The 26,379-nt window shown below is 55.5% G+C and overlaps 1 protein-coding gene across 1 annotated transcript in view; it reads left to right on the top strand.

The window, feature by feature from the left end:
• The first annotated feature begins 8,970 nt into the window (after nucleotides 1-8,970).
• The window catches only part of SND1 (staphylococcal nuclease and tudor domain containing 1), an 83,599-nt gene continuing 66,190 nt past the window's right edge, over nucleotides 8,971-26,379 (top strand). The window contains exons 1-4 of the mRNA XM_085216802.1: nucleotides 8,971-9,129; nucleotides 12,079-12,228; nucleotides 15,968-16,088; nucleotides 21,877-21,955. Of these exons, the coding sequence (XP_085072928.1) occupies nucleotides 9,055-9,129; nucleotides 12,079-12,228; nucleotides 15,968-16,088; nucleotides 21,877-21,955 (425 nt within the window). The 5' untranslated portion in view covers nucleotides 8,971-9,054. The remainder of the gene's footprint in view (nucleotides 9,130-12,078; nucleotides 12,229-15,967; nucleotides 16,089-21,876; nucleotides 21,956-26,379) is intronic.

Below are 26,379 nucleotides of genomic sequence, written 5' to 3'. Positions count from 1 at the left end.
CCCAAAGGACCGAACCCCAAAGCCCCAAACCCGGACGCACCAAACCCCGACGCGTTCCTTCTCTCCGCAGAGCTGTGCGCGGCTTCCTGCGCGCACCCAGCCAACAGAACGCACCAGCTCAGAGCGCGATCCCAAACGGGACCCGGGAGGAGAGGTGAGTTGGGCGAAAGAGGTGTGAAATATGTGGGTTCGGTACCTTCGGAGCCGAACCGGGCCGAGCAGAGCCGGAGGGGGCCGAGCCGTGCGGGTGAAGGGTGAGGAAGAGGGGAGGAAGAGGCGGCCCCGACGGCTCGGAGGAGCGCATCACCCCGCAGAGCGGCGCCGAGTTCCCGCAGGGCAAACAGAGCCGGGCCGGGCCGGGCGGTGCGGCAGATGGTGGGTGTCGGACCCACCATAAAGTCGGCCCACGCTCCGGTTTATTGCGTGGATGTCTCTGTATGTATAGATAGATAGATAGATAGATTTATTATTATTATTATTTTTTTTGCTGCTGTTGCGCTGAGCAAATAGAGGGAGGCTCGGAGAGATGGGTGCCGAGGGTGCGTTGCGCACCGACCCCGGCACAGATGGCCCCTCGGGCCGGCCCAGATAAAGGCGAGTTGTAAACCTCAAAGCACAATATTTGGAGAGCAAATAACGGAGGGGGGAGCGCGGCCCTCTGCTCCGTCCCCCCGCGGGAACGGGGCTGCGCTTCGCGGTGCGCTCCGGCCCCGCACTGCCCGCACGGAGCCGCCTCTCAGTGCCATCTGCTCCCAATTACACATTAACCACAGCGCTCCGGCCCGGCCCCGCTCCGGCCCCCACCGAAACGCGCTGTCACCCCCACGCTCTCGACGGCCCCGGCGCTCCAGACCCCTCCCCGGTCCCTAACCGGGGGGTCGCGACGCGGCAATGAGAATCTGACGGAGCCGACATTCGGAGCTGCACCTCTCCGGACACCGCCGGACCCCATCGTAGCCCCCTGCGCCGGGGGGGGTCCCGTGCGTAACGCGGCGCCGCGGGGAAAGCTGCGGGGCGCGGGGACTCCGTGCGCTCCGGAACGGCCTCGCCGCTCCCCTCTCCCCGCCGGATCCTTCTCCCCCCCCCAGCCCTCTCCGCCGCCCCCCGCCCCCCCCCGCGCCGCTGCCCCCCCCGCACCCCACCGGGTAGAGCGCACGGAACCGCCGCGCCTTGCGCCCGCCGCCCTACCGCGCTGCGCTCCACGGGTGGGGAGGAGGGAGGGAGGAAGGCGAGGGAGTGAGCCCGGGGGGCGTGGGGGGGTCACGGGGAGCTGCGGGCCGGGGGGGCTGCGGGGAGCGGGGTGGGGGGACGCGGGCTGTGTGCGCTGCGTGAGGTGGGGTGGGTGAGAGGGAGGGGGGGAGTGGTGAGGGGAGACGTCGGGAGGAGAGGGGAGAGGAGGGATGGGGAGGAAGGTGGGGATGGGGGGAGAGGTGGGGAGAGATGGAAAGAGATGGAGGGATGGAGGGATGGAAAGAGATGGGGAGAAATGGGGAGAGATGGAGGGATGGAGAGATGGAGAGATGGATAGAAATGAGGAGATGGAGAGATGGAAAGGGATGGAGAGAGAGAAAGAGAGATGGAGAGGGATGGAGAGATGGAGAGGGATGGAGAGATGGAAAGATGGAAAGGGATGGAGAAATGGAGAGATGGAAAGGGATGGAGAGAGAGAAAGAGAGATGGAGAGGGATGGAGAGATGGGAAGGGATGGAGAGATGGAGAGGGATGGAGAGATGGAAAGATGGAAAGGGATGGAGAAATGGAGAGGGATGGAAAGATGGAGAGATGGAAAGAGATGGAGAGATGGAGAGATGGGGAGATAAAGAGTCAGAGATGTGGATAGACAGAGATGGAGAGGTGTAGAGATGGAGAGGTGGGGGAAGGTGGGGAGAGATGGGGACGTGGAGAGGTGGATGCGTTGGGGAAATGGAGAGGTGGAGACATGGATGGACAGAGGTGCAGAGGTGGAAAGATGGAGAAGTGGGGATGTGGAGAAATGGATGGAGAGCTGGAGAGATGTAGAGAGATGGAGAGGTGGAGAGAGAAGTGGAGACAGATGGACAAGTTGGAAAGGTGGAGAGATGGAGAAATGGGGAGATGGAGATGTGGGGAGATGGAGATGTGGAGGTGAAATGTGGAGACATGGAGATACAGGAACATGGATATGGGGAGAGATGGAGACAGAGAGATGTGGGAGATGGAGAAGTGAAAAAATGGAGAGGCGGACAGGTAGAGAGATGGAGGGATGGGTAAAAAGGGGACAGGGACAGAGGTGTGGAGAGATGGATGAACAGAGATGGAGAAATTGGGATGGAGAGATGGACAGACAGGTGGAGAGGTTGAGATGGAGATGGGGAGAGGCGGATGGATGGAGAGAGGTGGAGAGGTTGAGATGGAGGGGCTGAGCTGGAGAGATGGGTGGACAGAGACAGAGAGGTGGATGGACAGATGGAGAGGTGGAGATGGAGATGGAGAGAGGTGGAGAGAAAGATGGAGAAGCTGAGCTGGAGAGATGGATGGACAGGGATGGAGAGATGGATGGACAGAGATGGAGAGATGGACGGACAGAGATGGAGAGATGGACGGACAGAGATGGAGAGATGGATGGACAGAGACAGAGAGGTGGATGGATAGGTGGAGAGGTGGAGATGTAGATGGAGAGAGGTGGAGAGAAAGATGGAGAAGCTGAGCTGGAGAGATGGATGGACAGATGGAGAGGCTGGGATGGAGAGATGGGTGGACAGAGATGGAGAGATGGACAGACAGAGATGGAGAGATGGATGGACAGAGACAGAGAGGTGGATGGATAGGTGGAGAGGTGGAGATGGAGATGGAGAGAGGTGGAGAGAAAGATGAAGAAGCTGAGCTGGAGAGATGGATGGCCAGATGGAGAGGCTGGGATGGAGAGATGGGTGGACAGAGATGGAGAGATGGACAGACAGAGATGGAGAGATGGATGGACAGAGATGGAGAGATGGATGGACAGAGACAGAGAGGTGGATGGACAGGTGGAGAGATTGAGATGGAGATGGAGAGAGGTGGAGAGAAAGATGGAGAAGCTGAGCTGGAGAGATGGATGGGCAGGGATGGAGAGATGGATGGACAGATGGAGAGGCTGGGATGGAGAGATGGACAGAGGTGGAGAGAAGTGGATACATCTGTCTCGATGGAGACAGAGAGACACAAGTGAGTGCAGAGGTGGAGAGGTGGACGTGGAAAGAGGGAGGCATGGGGCTGTGGAAGGGCAGATGGAGAGGTGGAAAGATGGAGGCAGAGCAGGGAAAGAACGGAGATGGAGAGGTGGGCAGGTGGAGAGCTGGAAATTCCTCCTCACAGCACCCCACGGGTGTCACCTGTGTCCTCCCCAGCCCTCCCCAGCCCCCCATGAGTGAAACCACTGCCCTCCTTTCCCCCCCCCAACCCCCATAGATGTCATCCCGGGGAAGGTAAGGGATGCTGATGTTCCAGGGATGGGAATGAAGTGCACGCTGAGGGCAGAACAGCAGTGCTGTGCATCCCGTGGGCAGGATTTCCTTTCGGGTTCCCAGCATATGGTGGCTGTGGGGACAGTGCTGGCTGTACTGCTGCCCCTTCCCCACATCCTGGCACTGCTGGGGCAGCTCTGGGGGGAAGGAAGAGGGGATGGATGGACAGACAGAGGGATGGACACAGCTGCAGGAATGCAGCAGTGAGGACGGGTGGGAGGAGGGGGGAACATTGGGATTTGCTGCTGCCTCTCAGCATGGGCAACGGTGGCATTGGGATTGGTGATGGGCCCTGCTGATGCCTGGGGACAGATGGAGCTTCAACCCAACAATTCTATGGTTCTGTGGTCTATAAGGATCCTTACAACCCAACTATTGCAGGGTTCTACGGTTCTGTGATCTGTAAGGACCCGTCCAACCCAACCACCCAGTGGTTCTATTGTCTTTATTGTCCCTTCCAACCCAACCATTGTGCGTTTCTATGGTTCTATGATCTTCAAGGACCTTTCCAACTAAAACATCCTATGGTTTTATTGTCTGTAAGGTGTCTTTTCAACCTACTAATTGTGAACTTCTACGGTTCTATGATCTTTAAGGACCTCTCCAACCCAACCATCGTATGGTTCTGTGGTCTATACGGTCCCTGCCAACCCAACCATTGTGGGATTCTATAGTTCTATGATCTTCAAGGACCCTTCCAACTAAATCATCCTATGGTTCTATTGTCTATAAGATCCCTTCCAACCCAATAATTGTGAACTTCTATGGTTCTATGATCTGTAAGGACCTCTCCAATCCAACAACCCTATGTTTCTCTGGTCTACAAGGTCCCTTCCAACTCAACCACTGTGTGTTTCCATGGTTCTGTGATCTTTAAGGACCCTTCCAACCCAACAACTCTATGGTTCTATGGTCTACGAGGTCCCTTCCAACCCAACCATTTCACAGTTCGATGGTTCTATGATCTTCAAGGACCTCTCCAACCCAATTATCCTATGGTTCTGTGGTTTATACAGTCCCTTTTAACCCAATCATTGTGGGATTCTATAGTTCTATGATCTTCAAGGACCTGTCCAACCCAACCACCATATGTTTCTCTGGTCTACAAGGTCCCTTCCAACCCAACCACTGTGTGTTTCTATTGTTCTATGATCTTTAAGGACCCTTCCAACTAAAACATCCTATGGTTTTATTGTCTGTAAGGTGCCTTTTCAACCCAATAATTGTGAACTTCTATGGTTCTATGATCTTTAAGGACCTTCCCAACTCAACAATCCTATGGTTCTATGATCTATACAGTCCTTTCCAACCCAAACATTGTGTGTTTCCATGGTTCTATGATCTGTAAAGACCCTTCCAACCCAACAGTCCTATGATTCTCTGGTCTACAAGGTCCCTTCCAACCCAACCATTTTGCAGTTCTAAGGTTCTATGATCTTCAAGGACCTTTCCAACTAAACCATCCTATGGTTTTATTATCTATAAGGCCCCTTCCAACCCAATAATTGTGAACTTCTATGGTTCTGTGATCTGTAAGGACCTCTCCAACCCAACTATCCTATGGTTCTGTGGTCTATACGGTCCCTTCCAACTCAACCACTGTGTGTTTCTATGGTTCTGTGATCTTTAAGGACCCTTCCAACCCAACCACTCTATGGTTCTGTGGTCTACAAGGTCCCTTCCAACCCAACCACTGTGTGTTTCTATGGTTCTATGATCTTCAAGGACCTCTCCAACTCAATTATCCTATGGTTCTGTGGTCTATACAGTCCCTTTTAACCCAATCACTGTGGGATTCTATAGTTTTATGATCTTCAAGGACCCGTCCAACCCAACAATCCTATGTTTCTCTGGTCTACGAGGTCCCTTCCAACCCAACCACTGTGTGTTTCTATTGTTCTATGATCTTTAAGGACCCTTCCAACTAAAACATCCTATGGTTTTATTGTCTGTAAGGTGCCTTTTCAACCCAATAATTGTGAACTTCTATGGTTCTATGATCTGTAAGGACCCTTCCAACCCAACCACCCTATGGTTCTATTGTCTTTACTGCCCCTTCCAATCCACTATCCATGATTCTGATTCCACAATCCTACAAATCCATGACCCTATGATTCCACGATGCCACAGTTCTACGATTCCATGATCCCACATTTCCATGATTTTATGATCCCATGATTCTACGATTCCATGATCCCACATTTCCATGATTTTATGATCCCATGATTCTACGATTCCATGATCCCACATTTCCATGATCCCGTGATCCTACAAATCCGTGATCCTGCGAGCCTACCTCCATGATTCTATGATCCTATGATCACATTATCCTATGATTCCCCTTCTGGGAGTCCACTGCTGGGACAGGGAAGGAGCTGGGGGGAGGAGAGGGCAAGCGGTGCATCCTGCCCCACTGAGAGCAGATGGTGTGGGGCTGTGGGGCTGTTGGGACGCGGGGCTGTGCCTGGGGCAGCGCAGGGCTCTGCAGTGCTGCTGGCTCACAGGCACCCCATGCAACCCCACGTACCCCCACACAACCCCAGGCAGTCTCCTGAAACCCACGCAACCCCATACAACCCCATGCAACCCCATGCAACTGCACGCAGCCCCATGCAACCCCATGCACCTCGTGCACTCCATGCAACCCCATGAAGTCTCATGCAACCCCATGCACTCCATGCAACCTCATGCAACCCCTCCCAACTCCATGCAGCCCCATGTACCTCCTGTACTCCATGCAACCCCATGCAGCCCCGTGCAGCCCCGTGCAGCCCATGCACCTCGTGCACTCCATGCAACCCCATGAAGTCTCATGCAACCCCATGCACTCCATGCAACCTCATGCAACCCCTCCCAACTCCATGCAACCCCATGTACCTCCTGTACTCCATGCAACCCCATGCAACCCCATGCAGCCCCATGCAGCCCCATGCAGCCCCGTGCAGACCCGTGCAGCCCCATGCACCTCGTGCACTTCATGCAACCCCATGAAGTCTCATGCAACCCCATGCACTCCATGCAACCTCATGCAACCCCTCCCAACTCCATGCAGCCCCTTGTACCTCCTGTACTCCATGCAACCCCATGCAAATCCATGCAACATCATGCAATCCCATGCAAATCCATGCAATCCCATGCAACTTCATGCGGCCCCATGCACTTCATGCAACTTCATGCAGCTCCACACAACCCCACACAACCCCATGCAACTCATGCACTCCATGCAACCCAATGCAACCCTATGCACTCCATGCAGCCCCATGCATCTCCATGTAACCCCATGCAACTCTATGCAACCTCATGCACCTCACGCACCTCCATGCAATGTCACACATCTCACGTACTCCATGCAACTTCATGCAGCTCCACACAACCCCATGCAACTCCACGCAATCCCGCACAACCCCATGCAACTCATGCACTCCATGCAACCCCATGCAATCCCATGCAACCCCATGCAACCCCATGCACTCTATGCTCCTCCATGCAGTCTCACTTATCTCATGCACTCCGTGCAACCTCATGCAAATCCATGCAACCCCACGCACCTCACGCACCTCCATGCAACCCCACGCATCTCACGCACTCCATGCAAGTTCATGCAGCTCCACACAACCCCATGCAACTCCATGCAACCCCACACAACCCCATGCAACTCCATGCAACCCCACACAACTCCATGCAACCCCACACAACCCCATGCAACTCATGCACTCCATGCAACCCAATGCAAACCCATGCAACCCCATGCACTCTATGCTCCTCCATGCAGCCTCACTTATCTCATGCACTCCATGCAACTCCACGCAGCTCATGCACTCCGTGCAACCTCAAGCAACTCCATGCAACCCCATGCATCTCATGCACTCCATGCAACTTCATGCAGCTCCACACAACCCCATGCAATTCCATACAACCCCACACAACCCCATGCAACCCCATGCACTCTACGCTCCTCCATGCAGCCTCACACATCCCATGCACTCCACACAACCTCAAGCAACTCCATGCAACCCCTTGCACTTCATGCACTCCATGCAACCCCATGCAAATCCATGCAACCCCATGCAACTTCATGCAACCTCATGCACCTCACGCATTCCATACAGCCTCATTCACCTCCATGTAACCCCACGTATTTCATGCAATCCCAATCTCATTTTGCCTGTGTTGGGGTTGGGGGGGGAGGGGCGTAGAAGCAATTTCTTCTCCTACACAAAATGCCCCGAGAATCCCAACCCTCTCCCCCCCCTCGAGTCAGCAATCCCAGCCCCATTTATCTGAGTGTTCCCACCTACATCATAACATGTTGGTTCGTTTTTTTTTTTTGGGGGGGGGGGTGGGGAGGAGGGTAGGGGGCTGAAAAGATTATTGAGGTGTTTTAAAAGCAGCGATCTGCTTTGGGGTGGGGGGAGGGGGGGCAGGAGGTGATGTTTTGCCCTTCAGCACTGGAGGGAAGAGGCTTTGGGGACCTCTAGGCTGGGGGTCAGACACCCCCATGTAAAAGCAGCATAGCAAGGGGGGGGGGGGGCATTTCTTCCCAAAAGCCTTTTATGGAAGGGAGGGGGCATAAAATAGGGAGGGGGCATAAAATGGGGTGGTGTTTTGCCAGCCCTATAGTGGTTGGAATAGGGAACCCCTTCCAACAGCCCCTATGCGGGGGCACATTGTGGGGACCCTCACCCAAAACCGCTCTGAAAGCACAAATTGGGCGGGGGGATATTTCCCAAAGCCCCCATAGAAGGTATAATAGGGGGTGGGTCTCTTCACCCAGCCCTTATGCTGGGGGAGGGGAATGGGGGACCTTCCCAAAAACCTTCTGGAGGGGTCAGATGGGGGTGGATCCCTTCCTCCATCCCTATGGGGGGTGAGGAGGGTTTTAAGGGCACCCCATCCCAAAATCCTTCTGTGGGGGGGGGATATGGGTTTGGACTCCGTTCTCCCAGCCCCCAAATGGGGGGAAGGGGGGGCAGTGAGGGTGGGGGCCCTTCCTAAAGCCCCTATAGAGGGGTGTGGGGGGAGAGGACCTTCCCAAAAATCTTCTAGAGGGGTCAGATGGGGGTGGATCCCTTCCTGCAGCCCCTATGGGGCGTGAGGGGGGGTGACACGGGGCGGCGACACAATGAGGATCTCCCTTCCCCCCCACCCCCCTTATAGGGGGCGTCCATTTCCCCCTCCCCGTTCTCTGTCGCCTCCACCGGACGTCTGGCGCGGAGTGATGACGTCAAAAGAAGGAGGGCGGGACTTATAATGGCTCCGCCCCTCCGCGCGCGGCGCTTGGCCACGTGGGAGCCGCGCGCCGCTTTGCCGACGTGTCCCTGGCGCCGCGTGCCCCGGAAGTCCCGCCCTTCTCCAGTGGGCGGGGCGTCACCCAAAGGGGCGGGGCATCTCGTGACGTCACGCAGCACAGCCAGTAGGGGCGGGGCGAGCGGCGGATCCGCTCTCCTATTGGCCGACGGCGAGGCGGAGGGGCGGGAGTTCGGAGGTGACCACGCCCTCTTTTCCCGCCCTCCGCTCCGCTCCGCCCCGCTGTCCCTTCCGCGCTCCGGCCCCGCTCGGCCCCGTGCGCGTTATGGCTTCGGTGGCGAACCCCGGGCAGGGCGGCTCCGCGCCGCCCCTCGCTGTCCAACGCGGTATCGTTAAGATGGTAAGGACTGGGAACCGGGAATGGCGGGTTGAGCACCGGGAAGGGCAAAGTTCCGGGGTTATAGCAACCGGAGCGCTCCGCGCCCACCGGACCGCGTGGGGACACGTGGGGGGATCGTGGCGTGGGGTTGTGTGGTTGTGCTGTGACACGGGGGTGGTGATCCCTGAGCGCTGGGACACGTGGTGGCCCCGTGGCACGGTGGTGGTGGCCCCGTGACGCTGGGATACGTGGTGACCCCGTGGCATGGGGACACGTGGTGGTCTTATGGCACGGGGTTGCATGGTTGGCTTACGACACTCTGGTGGTGGCCCCATGGCACTGGGACACGTGGTGGCCCCATGGCATGGGGGCACGTGGTGGCCCTGTGCCATGTTGGTGGTCTCCCCATGACCCTGGGATACGTGGTGACCCCATGGCATGGGGACAAGTGGTGGCCCTGTGTCATGTTGGTGGTGGCCCCATGGCGCAGGGATGTGTGGTTGCCATGTGATACAATGGTGGTGGCTTCATGGCCCAGGGATGCATGGTGACCCCATGACATGGGTACACATGGTGGCCCCGTAGCACAGTGGTGGTGGCCCGAAGGTATGGGGACATGCGGTGATCTCATGGCACGGGGTTGCATAGTTGGCTTATGACACTGTGGTGGTGGCCCCATGGCATGGGGACATGTGGTGGCCTCATAGCACGATAATGGTGGCCCCGTGACACTGGGATATGTGGTGGTCTCATGACATGGGGTTGCATGGTTGGTTTATGACACAATGGTGGTGGTCCCATGGCATGGGGACATGTGGTGGCCCTGTGCCATGATGGTGGTCTCCCCATGACCCTAGGATACGTGGTGACCCCATGGCATGGGGACAAGTGGTGGCCCTGTGCCATGTTGGTGGTGTCCCCATAGCACGATGGTGGTGGCCCCATGACACTGGGATACTTGGTGACCCCGTGGCATGGGGACACGTGGTGGTCTCATAGCACGGGGTTGCATGGTTGGCTTATGACACAGTGGTGGTGGCCCCATGGCACTGGGACACGTGGTGGCCCCATGGCATGGGGGCACGTGGTAGCCCTGTGTCATGTTGGTGGTGGCCCCATGGCATGGGGATACATGGTGTCTCCATGGCTTGATGGTGGTGGCCCCATTGCATAGGGACGTGCGGTGGCCCCATAGCACAATGGTGATGGACCCATGACTCTGGGATACATGGTGACCCCATGGCACTGGGACATGTGGTGGCCCCATGCCATGTTGATGGTGGCCCCATAGCATGATGGTAGTGGCCCCATGACGCTGGGATACGTGGTGACCGGGATACGTGGTGACCCCATGGCACGGGGACATGTGGTGGCCCTATGCCATGTTTGTGGTGGCCCCATGGCATAGGGACATGTAGTGGCCCATAGCATGATGGCGGTGGCCCCATGGCATGGGAACATGTGGTGGCCCCATGGCATGTTGATAGTGGCCCCATGGCGCTGGGACACGTGGTAGCCTTGTAGCACGTTGGTGGTGGCACTGTGGCATGGGGACACGTGTTGGCCCCATAGCATGATGGTGGTGGCCCCATGACACTGGGATACGTGGTGACCCCATGGCATGGGGTTGCATGGTTGACTTATGACACTGTGGTAGTGGCCCCATGGTGTGATGATGGTGGCCCCATGGCACGGGGACACATGGTGACCCCATGGCATGGGGACATGTGGTGGCCCTATGCCATGCTGGTGGTGGTCCCGTGGCAAAGGGGTGCGTGGTGACCCCATGGCATAGGGACATGTGGTGGCCCCATAGCGTGTTGGTGGTGACCCCATGGAATGGAGACACGTGGTTGCCCTATGACGCAGTGGCCCTATGGCAGAGGGACACATGGTGGCCCCATGGCACAGTGGTGGTGGCCCCATAGCATGGGGATACGGGCATGGCGGCCCAACGTGAGAGTGTGTGGTCATCCTCTGGCACGGGGGTGGTGGCCCCATGGAACGAGGTCATGGGGACACTTGGTGGCCCCATGGCACGGGGCTGATGCCTGCATGGCTGCAGGGATGTATGGTGGCCCTATGGGGGCCCTATGGGACACGTGGTGGTCCCATGGCATGGGGACATGTGGTGGTCCCATGGCACGGGGTTGCATGGTTGGTTTATGACACGGTGGTGGTGGCCCCGTGACTCTGGGATACGTGGTGACCCCATGGCATGGGGACATGTGGTGGCCTATGGGGTTGGTGGCTTCGTAAGTGGGGACACTTGGTGGCCCTACAACACACGGGCGTGGGAATGGGCACAGGGCTGATGGTGGCCCCAAGACGTGGGTCCTCCATGGCCATGGGGATGCGTGGTGCCCCTCCTCTCCACCCCCTGTCCCTTTGGGGGGGGGGAGGGGGGTCTTTCCTGCTCCCCGGGGTCCCTTTGTGCCACCGGAGGAACTCTCCGCTAATGAGCTCCGATTGCTAATTGGCTCCAACGGCTTCCCCGTCCGACTCCGCCGCTTTATAAATTAAAACCTGAGCTTAATTACAGTGAGGAATCCTTAAGCACTTGAGCTCTGCATTGCCCTGGGCTGCACGCGTTGTGTCCCACTGGGTGCGGGGGGCGATGGGACCCAGCAGCGGGGTTTAGGGGGGAGGGGGGGGGAACCCCACGGAGAGCTCTGCAGCCCCGAGGGCTCTGTGTGGGTCTGGGATTGGGGAGGAGGGGGGGGGGGAGGGGAGGGTCTGCTCCAACTTTATTCTGTGCTCTGGGGGGTGTTTGCAGTGGGAGGTGGGGGGGTTTGAAGTGCAAGGATGGAGCCCCACTCCCAGCGCGTGGGCATCGCCCCCCCCCCCCCCCGTGCAGCAGAGCTGGATGGGGAAAGGGAGGGAGGGCTGCGGGGGGGGGGAGGTGGAAGGAGGGGGTGTTGCTGCAGGTGCTTGCAGCTTGCTCCACGCTTAGGGCTGCTGTCCCTGCAGGTGCTTTCGGGCTGTGCCATCATCGTCCGGGGGCAACCACGTGGAGGACCCCCCCCCGAACGTCAGATCAACCTCAGCAACATCCGTGCAGGCAGCCTGGCACGCCGCGCCGCTGCCGGGCAGCCCGATGCCAGGGATACACCGGATGAGGTGAGTTCCACACCTGGTATTTCTGTGCTCGGTGTCCCTTCTGAGGATGGGGAGGGGGGAAGGAGTGCCTTTTTGGAGACCCTGGGGACCCCACTGGGGGAGCCTGGGGACCTGGTGCCTTCGGGGGACCTTGGGGATGTGGTGGCTTCTGGGGGACTTTGGAGAGCTGGGGGGGACTGTGGTGTCTGGTGGGAATGTTGGGGATGTGGTGTCTCCCCAGGGAACTTCGGGGTCACAGTGCCTCTCTGGGGACCCCACTGGGGACCCTGGGGACCTGGTGCCTTCGGGGGACCTTGGGGATGTGGTGGCTTCTGGGGGACTTTGGAGAGCTGGGGGGGGACTGTGGTGTCCGGTGGGAATGTTGGGGATGTTGTGTCTCCCCAGGCAACTTTGGGGTCACAGTGCCTCCCTGGGGACCCCACTGTGGGGCAGTGGGGACCTTGGGGACTTCACCGGGGGACCCTGGAGACCTGGTGCCTTCGGGGGACCTTGGGGATGTGGTGGCTTCTGGGGGACTTTGGAGAGCTCAGCTGGGGACTGTGGTGTCCAGTGGGAATGTTGGGGATGTGGTGTCTCCCCAGGGAACTTTGGGGTCACAGTGCCTCCCTGGGGACCCCACTGAGGGACCCTGGGGACCTGGTGCCTTCGGGGGACCTTGGGGATGTGGTTGTTTCTGGGGGACTTTGGAGAGCTGGGGGGGGACTGTGGTGTCCGGTGGGAATGTTGGGGATGTTGTGTCTCCCCAGGGAACTTTGGGGTCACAGTGCCTCTCTGGGGACCCCAATGGGGAACCTTGGGGACCTGGTGCCTTCGGGGGACCTTGGGGATGTGGTGGCTTCTGGGGGACTTTGGAGAGCTGGGGGGGGACTGTGGTGTCCGGTGGGAATGTTGGGGATGTTGTGTCTCCCCAGGGAACTTTGGGGTCACAGTGCCTCCCTGGGGACCCCATTGTGGGGCAGTGGGGACCTTGGGGACTTCACCGGGGGACCCTGGGGACCTGGTGCCTTCGGGGGACCTTGGGGATGTGGTGGCTTCTGGGGGACTTTGGAGAGCTCTGCTGGGGACTGCGGTGTCCAGTGGGAATGTTGGGGATGTGGTGTCTCCACAGAGGATCTTAGGGTCACAGTGCCTCTCTGGGGACCCTGGGGACCCCACTGGGGGACTCCCACTGGGGGACCCTGGGGACCTGGTGCCTTCGGGGGACCTTGGGGATGTGGTGGCTTCTGGGGGACTTTGGAGAGCTGGGAAGGGGACCGTGGTGTCCCTTGGGAATGTTGGGGATGTGGTGTCTCCACAGAGGATCTTAGGATCACAGTGCCTTTTTGGGGACCCTGGGAACTCCACTGGGGACCCTGGAGACCCTGGGGTCCTTGGGGATGTGGTTGTTTCTGGGGGACTTCAGAGAGCTGGGGGATGACAACCATGTTGTCCTTCTGGGAATGCTGGGGATGTGGTGTCTCCCCAGGGGACCTTGGGGTCACAGTGCCTTTTTGGAGACCCTGGGGACCCCACTGGGGGACCCTGGGGACCTTGAGGATGTGGTGGCTTCTGGGGGACTTTGGAGAGCTGGGGGGGGGACCATGGTGTCCAATGGGAATGTTGGGAATGTGGTGTCTCCCCAGGGGACTTCTGGGGTCACAGTGCCTCCTTGGGGACCCTGGGGACCTGGTGCCTTTGGGGGACCCTGGGGACCTGGTGGCTTCAGGGGGACTTTGGAGAGCTGGGGGGGGACTGCGGTGTCCAGTGGGAATGTTGGGGATGTTGTGTCTCCCCAGGGAACTTTGTGGTCACAGTGCCTCCCTGGGGACCCCACTGGGGAACCTTGGGGACCTGGTGCCTTTGGGGGACCTTGGGGATGTGGTGGCTTCTGGGGGACTTTGGAGAGCTGGGGTCGACGACCCTGTTGTCCCTCTGGGAATGCTGGGGATGTGGTGTCTCCCCATGGGACTTTGGGGTCACGCTGCCTTTTTGGGGACCTTGGGGACCCTGGGAACTCCACTGGGGAACCCTGGAGACTCTGGGGTCCTTGGGGATGTGGTTGTTTCTGGGGGACTTTGGAGAGCTCGGGGGGGACCATGATGTCCCCTGGGAATGCTGGGGGTGTGGTGTCTCCCCAGGGGACCTTGGGGTCACAGTGCCTTTTTGGGGACCTGGAGACCCTGGGGACACAGCGCCTTCAGAGGGGACCCCACTGGGGGTCACAGTGCCTTTGGGGGAAGTTGGGATGCCCAGTGACCCTTTGGGGGACGTTGGAAACCTTGGGGACGCGATGTCCCTCTGGGGTTGCTTTTTGGGGTGCAAGCTTGGGAAAGGAGCAGTGCTGCTTTTTTGGGGTGCTGCCCACGGCCCCAGCTTGACGCAGCGGATTCGGGAGCAGCAGTTTGGGGTGGCAGAGCTGAGCTTGGGGCCACCCATCCTCCCAGCCCCGGGGGTGGCACGGAGCGCGCAGTTAATTGCTCTCCCTGGGGAGTTTGTCTTCTGAGCCGTTAAATGTCACTCTTTTGAGAAATTATTCCTGTCAGGTTTTTTTGCTAATTGTTTATTAGCACGTCATGTTCTCTCCTCTGGACCCACTTTCTCACCACCCACCCGACTTGAGGTGGAGCGAGGCTCAGTTTGCCCCGGCGCTGCTCATGGCTCCGGAGAGGGGGTGTGGGGATGGGAAATGGGGATGTGGGGATGGGAAATGGGGATGTGGGGATGGGAAATGGGGATGTGGGGATGGGAAGTGGGGATGGGAAATGGGAAGTGGGGATGTGGGGATGGGAAATGGGAAGTGGGGATGTGGGGATGGGAAATGGGGATGTGGGGATATGGGGTGGGGATGGGAAGTGGGGATGTGGGGGATGGGAAGTGGGGATGTGGGGATATGGGGTGGGGATGGGAAGTGGGGAGGGGGGGATGGGAAGTGGGGATGTGGGGAAATGGGAAATGGGGATGTGGGGATATGGGGTGGGGATATGGGGATGTGGGGATATGGGGTGGGGATATGGGGATGGGAAATGGAGATGTGGGGATATGGGGTGGGGATGGGAAATGGGGTTGTGGGGATATGGAGTGGGGATATGGGGATGTGGGGATATGGGGTGGGGATATGGGGATGGGAAATGGAGATGTGGGGATATGGGGTGGGGATGTGGGGGATGGGAAATGGGGGATGTGGGGTGGGGACGTGGGGGATGTGGGGTGGGGACGTGGGGACGTGGGGGATGGGAAGTGGGGATGTGGGGACGTGGGGACGTGGGGGATGGGAAGTGGGGATGTGGGGACGTGGGGACGTGGGGGATGGGAAGTGGGGATGTGGGGGATGGGAAATGGGGACTTGGGGATGCAGGGTAGGATGTAGGGTCAGGATGGAGGAATGGGGACATGGAGGTGGGGTGGGGATATCGGGAGGTGGGGATGGGATGGGATGCAGGGTCAAGATGGAGGGATGGGGATGGGAAATGAGGACATAGGGATGGGAAATGGGGCCGTGGGGTGGGGACGTGGGTATGGGGTGGGATGCAGGGTCAGGATGGAGCCATGGGGACTTGGGGATGGGATGGGGATGTGGGAACGGGGTGGGATGTAGGGTCAGGACGGAGGAATGAGGACATGGGGATAGGATGGGGATATGAGGATGAGGTGGGATGCAGGGTCAGGATGGAGCCGTGGGGACATGGGGATAGGCTGGGGACGTGCCAGCCCCATACTTTCACCCCAGTGGGCACAGTGACATCTTCTGCTGTCTTTCCAGCCCTGGGGCTTCCCGGCCCGTGAATTCCTGCGGAAGAAACTGATTGGGAAGGAGGTGTGCTTCACTGTGGAGTACAAGACCCCCCAGGGCAGGGAATACGGCATGGTGTACCTGGGTAAAGGTGAGCATGCATGTGCAGTGCGGGCTGCGTGGGAAATGCTGCATTTTGGGTTCCCCCTCCTCACCTTTTTGGTGCGTTTAACCCTAACGTTTGCTTTGGGTTTGGTCCTGACTCGCACCAGAGCTGTTGTCTCTCTGCAAGTTGGGTGCCAGCGCGTCCCTTGGGGGTGTGGGATCGCAGAATGGTTGGGTTGGGGAGTGGAATTGAGGCATGGCTTGGGTTGGAAGGGACCTTACAGATCGTAGAGATGTAAAATGATTGGGTTGAGTCGGAAGGGATCTTAAAGATGGACCTTATGGATTGCAGAGGCAGAGCGTGGGTTGGATTGGAAGGGACCTCATAGATCATGGAGCTGTAGAGTGGTTGGGTTAGAAGGGACTGAATGGATCCCAGAGCTGTAGCGTGGTTGGTTTGGAAGGGACCAGGTGGATTGTAGAGCCGTAGAGGGGTTGGGTTGGGTTGGAAGGGACCTTATGGATCATAGAGCCGTACAGTGGTTGGGTTGGAAGGGATCTTATGGATCATAGAGCCGTACAGTGGTGTGGTTGGAAGGGATCTTATGGATCATAGAGCCGTGGAATGGTTGGATTGGGTTGGAAGGGACCTTATGGATTGCAGAGGCAGAGCATGGGTTGGTTTAGGTTGGAAAGGAGCTCATAGATGACAGAGCCATGGAGTGGTTGGGTTGGAAGGGACTGTACGGATTGCAGAGCTGTAGAGTGGTTGGGTTGGTTTTAAAGGGATCTTATGGATCATAGAGCCGTACAGTGGTTGGGTTGGAAGGGATCTTATGGATCATAGAGCCATGGAATGGTTGGATTGGGTTGGAAGGGAGCTCATAGATCATAGAGTCATGGTTGGATTAGAGGGACTGTATGGATTGCAAAGCCATAGTGTGGTTGGGTGGGGTTGAAAGGGATCTTATGGGTCATAGAGCCATAGAGTGGTTGGGTTGGAAGGGACCTTATGGGTCATAGAGCCATGGAGTGGTTGGGTTGGAAGGGATCTTATGGATCATAGAGCCATGGAATGGTTGGAAGGGATCTCATAGATTATAGAATCATAGAGTGTTTGGGTTGGAAAAGACTTTGTAGATGTCAGAGCTGTAGAAGTGTTGGTTTGTAAGGGGCCTTGTGGATGGCAGAGGCACAGAGTGATTGGCTTGGGTTGGAAGGGGCCTCATAGATCACAGAGCCATAGAGTGGTTGGGGTGGAAGGGACTGTATGGATTGCAGAGCCACCAAATGATTGGGTTGGAAGGGATCTTATTGGTCACAGAGCCATAGAATGGTTGGATTGGGTTGGAAGGGACCTTATGGATTGCAGAGGCAGAGCATGGGTTGGTTTAGGTTGGAAAGGAGCTCATAGATGACAGAGCCATGGAGTGGTTGGGTTGGAAGGGACTGTATGGATTGCAGAGCTGTAGAGTGGCTGGGTTGGTTTTAAAGGGATCTTACGGATCATAGAGCCGTACAGTGGTTGGGTTGGAAGGGATCTTATGGATCATAGAGCCATAGAATGGTTGGATTGGGTTGGAAGGGAGCTCAGATCACAGAGTCATGGTTGGATTAGAGGGATTGTATGGATTGCAAAGCCATAGTGTGGTTGGGTGGGGTTGGAAGGGACCTTAAGGGTCATAGAGCCATGGAGTGGTTGGGTTGGAAGGGATCTTATGGATCATAGAGCCATGGAGTGGTTGGGTTGGAAGGGATCTTATGGATCATAGAGCCATGGAGTGGTTGGGTTGGAAGGGATCTTATGGATCATAGAGCCATGGAGTGGTTGGAAGGGAGCTCTTAGATTATAGAATCATAGAGTGTTTGGTTTGGAAAAGACTTTGTAGATGTCAGAGCTGTAGAAATGTTGGTTTGTAAGGGGCCTTGTGGATGGCAGAGCCACAGAGTGATTGGCTTGGGTTGGAAGGGGCCTCATAGATCACAGAGCCATAGAGGTAGGGGTGGAAGGGACTGTATGGATTGCAGAGCCACCAAATGATTGGGTTGGAAGGGATCTTATTGATCACAGAGCCATAGAATGGTTGGATTGGGTTGGAAGGGACCTTATGGATTGCAGAGGCAGAGCATGGGTTGGTTTAGGTTAGAAAGGAGCTCATAGATGACAGAGCCATGGAGTGGTTGGGTTGGAAGGGACTGTATGGATTGCAGAGCTGTAGAGTGGTTGGGTTGGTTTTAAAGGGATCTTACGGATCATAGAGCCATAGAGTGGTTGGGTTGGAAGGGATCTTATGGATCATAGAGCCATAGAATGGTTGGATTGGGTTGGAAGGGAGCTCAGATCACAGAGCCATGGTTGGATTAGAGGGATTGTATGGATTGCAAAGCCATAGTGTGGTTGGGTGGGGTTGGAAGGGACCTTAAGGGTCATAGAGCCATGGAGTGGTTGAGTTGGAAGGGATCTAATTGATCAGAGAGCCGTGGAATGGTTGGATTGGGTTGGAAGGGAGCACATAGATTATAGAGTCATAGAGATTGGATTGGAAATGATCTTGTAGATCATAGATCCATAGAATAGCTGGGTTGGAAGGGATCTCATTAGTCACAGAGCCATAGAATGTTTGCATAGGAAGGGACATTATGGATTACAGAACCATAGCATGGGTTGGATTGGGTTGAAAAGGTGATCATAGTCACAGAGTGGCTGGGTTGGAAAGGACTTCATAGATCCCAGAGCTGTAGGGTGATTGGTTTGTAAGGGGCCTTGTGGATGGCAGACCCACGGAGTGGTTGGGTTGGATTGGAAGGGACCGTATGGATCACAGAACCACACGGTGATTGGGTTGGAAGGGATCTTATTGATCATTGAGCCATAGGATGGTCGGATTGGGTTAGAAGGGATCATAGAGTGGTTGCATTGGAAGGAGCCTTATTGCAGAGCCAGATCATGGTTGGGTTGGGTTAGAAGGGAATGAGTAGATCACAGAGCCGTAGAGGGTTTGGTTTGGTAGGGACCTCATAGACTGTAGAGCTGTGGAGTGGTTGGGTTGGAAGGGTCCTTACAGATCACAAGAGTGGTTGGGTTGGAAGGGTCCTTACAGATCCCAGAGCCATAGAATTGCTGAGTTGGGTTGGAAGGGACCTTATAGATCACAGAGCCATAGAGTGGTTGGGTTGGAAGGGTCCTTACAGATCCCAGAGGCATAGAATTGCTCAGTTGTGTTGAAAGGGACCTTACAGATCTCAGAGCCATAGAATTGCTCAGTTGGATTGGAAGAGTCCTTACAGATCTAAGAGCCATAGAATTGCTCAGTTGGATTGGAAGGGTCCTTACAGATCTCAGAGCCATAGAGTGGTCGGGTTGTGGAAGGGTCCTTACAGATTCCAGAGGCATAGAATTGCTCAGTTGTGTTGGAAAGGACCTTACAGATCACAAGAGTGGTTGGGTTGGAAGGATCCTTAGAGATCCCAGAGGCATAGAATTGCTCAGTTGGGTTGGAAGGGACCTTACAGATCACAGAGACATAGAGTGGTTGGGTTGGAAGAGTCCTTACAGATCACAGAGCCATGGAATTGCACAGCTGGGTTGGAAGGGTCCTTAGAGATCACAAGAGTGGTTGGGTTGGAAGGGTTCTTACAGGTCCCAGAGCCATAGAATTGCTCAGTTGTGTTGGAAGGGACCTTATAGATCTCAGAGCCATAGAATGGTTGGGTTGGAAGGGTCCTTACAGATCCCAGAGCCATAGAGTGGTTGGGTTGTGGAAGGGTCCTTACAGATCCCAGAGCCATAGAATTGCTCAGTTGTGTTGGAAGGGACCTTATAGATCTCAGAGCCATAGAATGGTTGGGTTGGAAGGGTCCTTACAGATCCCAGAGCCATAGAGTGGTTGGGTTGTGGAAGGGTCCTTACAGATCCCAGAGCCATAGAATTGCTCAGTTGTGTTGGAAGGGTCCTTACAGATCCCAGAGCCATAGAATTGCCCAGTTGTGTTGGAAAGGTCCTTACAGCTCACAGAGCCATAGAGTGGTTGGGTTGGAAGGGTCCTTACAGATCTCAGAGCCAGAATTGCTCAGTTGGGCTGGAAGGGTCCTTACAGCTCACAGAGCCATAGAGTGGTTGGGTTGGAAGGGTCCTTACAGATCCCAGAGCCATAGAATTGCCCAGTTGTGTTGGAAGGGTCCTTACAGATCTCAGAGCCATAGAATTGCCCAGTTGGGCTGGAAGGGTCCTTACAGATCTCAGAGCCATAGAGTGGTTGGGTTGGAAGGGTCCTTACAGATCCCAGAGCCATAGAATTGCCCAGTTGGGCTGGAAGGGTCCTTACAGATCTCAGAGCCATAGAGTGGTTGGGTTGGAAGGGTCCTTACAGATCCCAGAGCCATAGAATTGCTGAGTTGGATTGGAAGGGTCCTTACAGCTCACAGAGCCATAGAGTGGTTGGGTTGTGGAAGGGTCCTTACAGATCCCAGAGGCATAGAATTGCTCAGTTGGGCTGGAAGGGACCATAAAGCCCACCCAGCCCCAACCCCATGCATCCATGGTGCTTCCAAGCACAGGGCTGGGAGAGCAGACTTCTCTCTGGGCAACGCTGAGGTGTGAGCACTTGGGTGTGGAAAATGCAGGAGGGCAGGGGTGGGCAGAGCTTGCTGGTCCTGCACGGTGGTGCAGGTGGTGCTGAGCTGCCCCACAGCATAGCTGGGGTGGGAATGCATCTTGGAAAGGGTTTCGCTGCTCCATCGGTCCTTGCAGCCTTTGCAGCCTCCTCGTCTGCCACGTGAAAGGTTTTTTGTGTAGGTGTCATCCTCATTGTTCCATCCCAGCCCGTCACGGCGCTGCGGGGAGAAACGAAGCAGAAAATGCTTCCCGATGAAGTTTGTCAGGGTTGGGAGTGCAATTAATGTGAAAGTGCTGCAGCAGCTTCACCGCGCTCCTCCCCCGCTCCCCGCGTGGCCCCCAGCACCACAAAAACCCTTCTGTGCCGAAGAAGGGTGTTTTTGTGCAGGGTCTCCTCCTACCGGGGGGTCCCCAAACCCACTTCGAGGACCCCGAGGAGCTGAGGGAAGTTGCACGTTGCCTGGAACACGGAGAGCCCCGCGGTGCTGGGATGCTGTGGGGCGCGTTCCCATGGAAGCAAAGCGCCGTGCTGGGGCTGATCCCACTGATGGGTGCACCCTGAGATCAGCTCCAGCCCTTGTAGGGGGGCAGACCATCCCCATGACACCCGTTGGCTCTGGGTGAGGAGGGTCAGAGCTTTCCCCTCATCCTGCATGGCTGTGGGGTCGTGTTTGGGGATAGCACGGCTGTCAGGCTCTGTGGGGTGGGAAGGGACTGTATTGATCAGAGGGCCATAGAATGGTTGGATTGGGTTGGAAGGGAGCTCATAGATCATAGAGTCATGGTTGGATTAGAGGAACTGTATGGATTGCAAAGCCATAGTGTGGTTGGGTGGGGTTGGAAGGGACCTTAAGGGTCATAGAGCCATGGAGTGGTTGGGTTGGAAGGGATCTTATGGATCATAGAGCCATGGAATGGTTGGATTGCTCGGGCTCTGTACGGCCCGTTTTGTTGTCTCTAAGCTTATAGGGAGGGACAGGGAGCTCCCTGTGGGGCACTGGGGTGGTGTCACGCAGGTACCCACCCCCCTGCTGCTGAAATTGCCGTGCTGAGAGGTGTGGGTGCTCGGGGAGCTTCCATAACAGTGGGTGCAGAGCCTGGACTGCGCTCACACACCCCATCTCCTCGTGGTCAAGCCATTCGTGGACGTGCTGCAGGGATGAAATGCATCTTTCCTTGCATGCTGACTGCTCACCTCTCCTCTCCTCTCTCCCCGCAGACACGAGTGGTGAGAACATCGCCGAGTCGCTGGTGGCAGAGGGGCTGGCATCGCGCCGGGAGGGGATCCGCGCCAACAAGTATGTATGAACCCCAGCTTGGTGATGGGGGGGCTGTGGGTACCCCGTCCATGGAGGTGCCTGAGGCCGTGGGTTGGGATCTGGGCAGCCTGAGCTGGTGGGGGGCACCCAGCCCATGGTGGGGAAGAGCCAGGGTGGTTCCTTGGCAACCCAAGCCATCATGGGGTTCTATAATTCAGTGGTCATTAAGGTCCCTTCCAACCCAACCATTCTACGGCAACCCAAGCCATCATGGGGTTCTATAATTCAGTGGTCATTAAGATCCCTTCCAACCCAACCATTCTACAGCAACCCAAACCATCATGGGGTTCTATAATTCAGTGGTCATTAAGATCCCTTCCAACCCAACCATTCTACGGCAACCCAAGCCATCATGGGGTTCCGTAGGTCAGTGGTCATTAAGGTCCCTTCCAACCCAACCGTTCCATGATTCTCAGCTCTGTAATGTCCCTTCCAACTCAACCTAACCACTGTGTGGCTCTGTGTCCCATAAGGTCCCTACCATCCCAACCCAACCACTCTATGGCTCTGTGTCCCATAACATCTCTTCCAACCCAACCATTCTGTAGTTCTAAGTTCTATAAGGTCCCTTCTAACTCGACCGAACCACTGTGTGGCTCTGTGTTCCATAATGTCCCCTCCATCCCAACCCAACCACTGTGTGGCTCTGTGTCCCATAAGGTCCCCTCCATCCCAACCCAACTACTCTATGGCTCTGTGTCCCATAAGATCCCTTCCAACCCAACCATTCTGTGATTCTCAGCTCTGTAATGTCCCTTCCAACTCATCCCAACCACTCTGTGGCTCTGTGCTCTACAAGGTCTCTTCCAACCCAACCATTCTGTGGTTCTAAGTTCTATAAGGTCCCTTCCATCCCAACCCAACCACTCTATGGCTCTGTGTCCCATAAAGTCCCTTCCAACCCGTTTTTTCTATGGCTTTGCGTCCCTTAAGGACCTTTACAACCTAACTATTCTGTGGTTCTAAGCTCTATAATGTCGCTCCCAACCCAACCATTCTATATCCCTATGATAAGATCCCTTCCAACCCAACCATTCCATGATTCTCAGCTCTATAATGTCCCTTCCAACTCAACCCAACCACTCTATGGCTCTGTGTCCCATAAGGTCCCTTCCAACCCAACCATTCTGTGATTCTCAGCTCTGTAATGTCCCTTCCATCCCCCAACCCAACCACTGTGTGGCTCTGTGCTCTACAAGGTCTCTTCCAACCCGACCACTGTGTGGCTCTGTGTCCTATAATGTCCCCTCCAACCCAACCATTCTGTGATTCTAAGTTCTATAAGGTCCCTTCCAACCCGTTTTTTCTATGGCTTTGTGTCCCATAAGGACCTTTCCAACCTAACTATTCTGTGGTTCTAAGCTCTATAATGTCGCTCCCAACCCAACCATTCTATATCCCTATGATAAGATCCCTTCCAACCCAACCATTCCATGATTCTCAGCTCTATAATGTCCCTTCCAACTCAACCCAACCACTCTGTGGCTCTGTGTCCCATAAGATCCCTTCCAACCCAACCATTCTGTGATTCTCAGCTCTGTAATGTCCCTTCCATCCCCCAACCCAACCACTGTGTGGCTCTGTGCTCTACAAGGTCTCTTCCAACCCAACCACTCTGTGGCTCTGTGTCCCATAATGTCCCCTCCAACCCAACCATTCTGTGGTTCTAAGTTCTATAAGGTCCCTTCCATCCCAGCCCAACTACTCTATGGCTCTGTGTCCCATAAGGTCCCCTCCATCCCAACCCAACCACTCTGTGGCTCTGTGTCCCATAAGGTCCCCTCCATCCCAACCCAACCACTCTATGGCTCTGTGTCCCATAAGGTCCCTTCCAACCCAACCATTCTGTGATTCTCAGCTCTGTAATGTCCCTTCCAACTCATCCCAACCACTCTGTGGCTCTGTGCTCTACAAGGTCTCTTCCAACCCAACCATTCTGTGGTTCTAAGTTCTGTAAGGTCCCTTCCAACTCGACCCAACCACTCTGTGGCTCTGTGTCCCATAATGTCCCCTCCAACCCAACCATTCTGTGGTTCTAAGTTCTATAAGGTCCCTTCCATCCCAGCCCAACTACTCTATGGCTCTGTGTCCCATAAGGTCCCCTCCATCCCAACCCAACCACTCTATGGCTCTGTGTCCCATAAGGTCCCTTCCAACCCAACCATTCTGTGATTCTCAGCTCTGTAATGTCCCTTCCAACTCATGCCAACCACTGTGTGGCTCTGTGCTCTACGAGGTCTCTTCCAACCCAACCACTGTGTGGCTCTCTGTCTCATAAGGTCCGCTCCAACCCAACCATTCCATGATTCTCAGCTCTGTAATGTCCCTTCCAACTCATCCCAACCACTCTGTGGCTCTGTGCTCTACGAGGTCTCTTCCAACCCAACCATTCTGTGATTCTAAGTTCTATAAGGTCCCCTCCATCCCAACCCAACCACTCTATGGCTCTGTGTCCCATAAGATCCCTTCCAATCCAACCATTCTGTGATTCTCAGCTCTGTAATGTCCCTTCCAACTCATGCCAACCACTGTGTGGCTCTGTGCTCTACAAGGTCTCTTCCAACCCAACCATTCTGTGGTTCTAAGTTCTATAAGGTCTCCTCCATCCCAACCCAACCACTCTATGGCTCTGTGTCCCATAAGGTCCCTTCCAACCCAACCATTCTGTGATTCTCAGCTCTGTAATGTCCCTTCCAACTCGACCCAACCACTCTATGGCTCTGTGTCCCATAAGGTCCCTTCCAACCCATTTATTCTATGGCTTTGTGTCCCATAAGGACTTTTCCAACCTAACTATTCTGTGGTTCTAAGCTCTATAATGTTGCTCCCAACCCAACCATTCTATATCCCTATGATAAGATCCCTTCCAACCCAACCATTCCATGATTCTCAGCTCTGTAATGTCCCTTCCAACTCAACCCAACCACTCTGTGGCTCTGTGTCCCATAAGATCCCTTCCAACCCAACCATTCTGTGATTCTCAGCTCTGTAATGTCCCTTCCATCCCCCAACCCAACCACTGTGTGGCTCTGTGCTCTACAAGGTCTCTTCCAACCCAACCATTCTGTGATTCTAAGTTCTATAAGGTCCCCTCCATCCCAACCCAACCACTCTATGGCTCTGTGTCCCATAAGGTCCCCTCCATCCCAACCATTCTGTGATTCTCAGCTCTGTAATGTCCCTTCCATCCCCCAACCCAACCACTGTGTGGCTCTGTGCTCTACAAGGTCTCTTCCAACCCGACCACTGTGTGGCTCTGTGTCCCATAATGTCCCCTCCAACCCAACCATTCTGTGATTCTAAGTTCTATAAGGTCCCTTCCAACCCGTTTTTTCTATGGCTTTGTGTCCCATAAGGACCTTTCCAACCTAACTATTCTGTGGTTCTAAGCTCTATAATGTCGCTCCCAACCCAACCCAACCATTCTATATCCCTATGATAAGATCCCTTCCAACCCAACCATTCGATGATTCTCAGCTCTATAATGTCCCTTCCAACTCAACCCAACCACTCTATGGCTCTGTGTCCCATAAGGTCCATTCCAACCCAACCATTCTGTGATTCTCAGCTCTGTAATGTCCCTTCCAACTCCCATCCCAACCACTGTATAGCTCTGTGCTCTACAAGGTCTCTTCCAACCCAACCATTCTGTGGTTCTAAGTTCTATAAGGTCCCTTCCATCCCAACCCAACCACTCTATGGCTCTGTGTCCCATAAAGTCCCTTCCAACCCGTTTTTTCTATGGCTTTGCGTCCCTTAAGGACCTTTACAACCTAACTATTCTGTGGTTCTAAGCTCTATAATGTCGCTCCCAACCCAACCATTCTTTATCCCTATGATAAGATCCCTTCCAACCCAACCATTCCATGATTCTCAGCTCTATAATGTCCCTTCCAACTCAACCCAACCACTCTATGGCTCTGTGTCCCATAAGATCCCTTCCAACCCAACCATTCTGTGATTCTCAGCTCTGTAATGTCCCTTCCATCCCCCAACCCAACCACTGTGTGGCTCTGTGCTCTACAAGGTCTCTTCCAACCCAACCACTGTGTGGCTCTGTGTCTCATAAGGTTCCCTCCAACCCAACCATTCTGTGGTTCTAAGTTCTATAAGGTCTCCTCCATCCCAACCCAACCCTCTATGGCTCTGCGTCCCATTAGGTCTCCTCCATCCCAACCCAACCCTCTATGGCTCTGTGTCCCATAAGATCCCTTCCAACCCAACCATTCTGTGATTCTCAGCTCTGTAATGTCCCTTCCAACTCATCCCAACCACTCTATGGCTCTGTGCTCTACACGGTCTCTTCCAACCCAACCACTCTGTGGCTCTGTGTCCCATAAGGTCCCTTCCAACCCAACCACTCTATGTTTCAATGATCCATAAGATCCCTTCCAGCCCTACCT

The sequence above is a fragment of the Meleagris gallopavo genome, chromosome 1 (genome assembly GCF_905368555.1).
Source record: "Meleagris gallopavo chromosome 1, MGAL_WU_HG_1.1, whole genome shotgun sequence".
NCBI classification, from domain to species: Eukaryota; Metazoa; Chordata; class Aves; order Galliformes; family Phasianidae; genus Meleagris; species Meleagris gallopavo.
The sequence above is the reverse complement of the archived record's forward strand: the minus strand, read 5'-3'. Positions and strand labels throughout refer to the sequence as shown.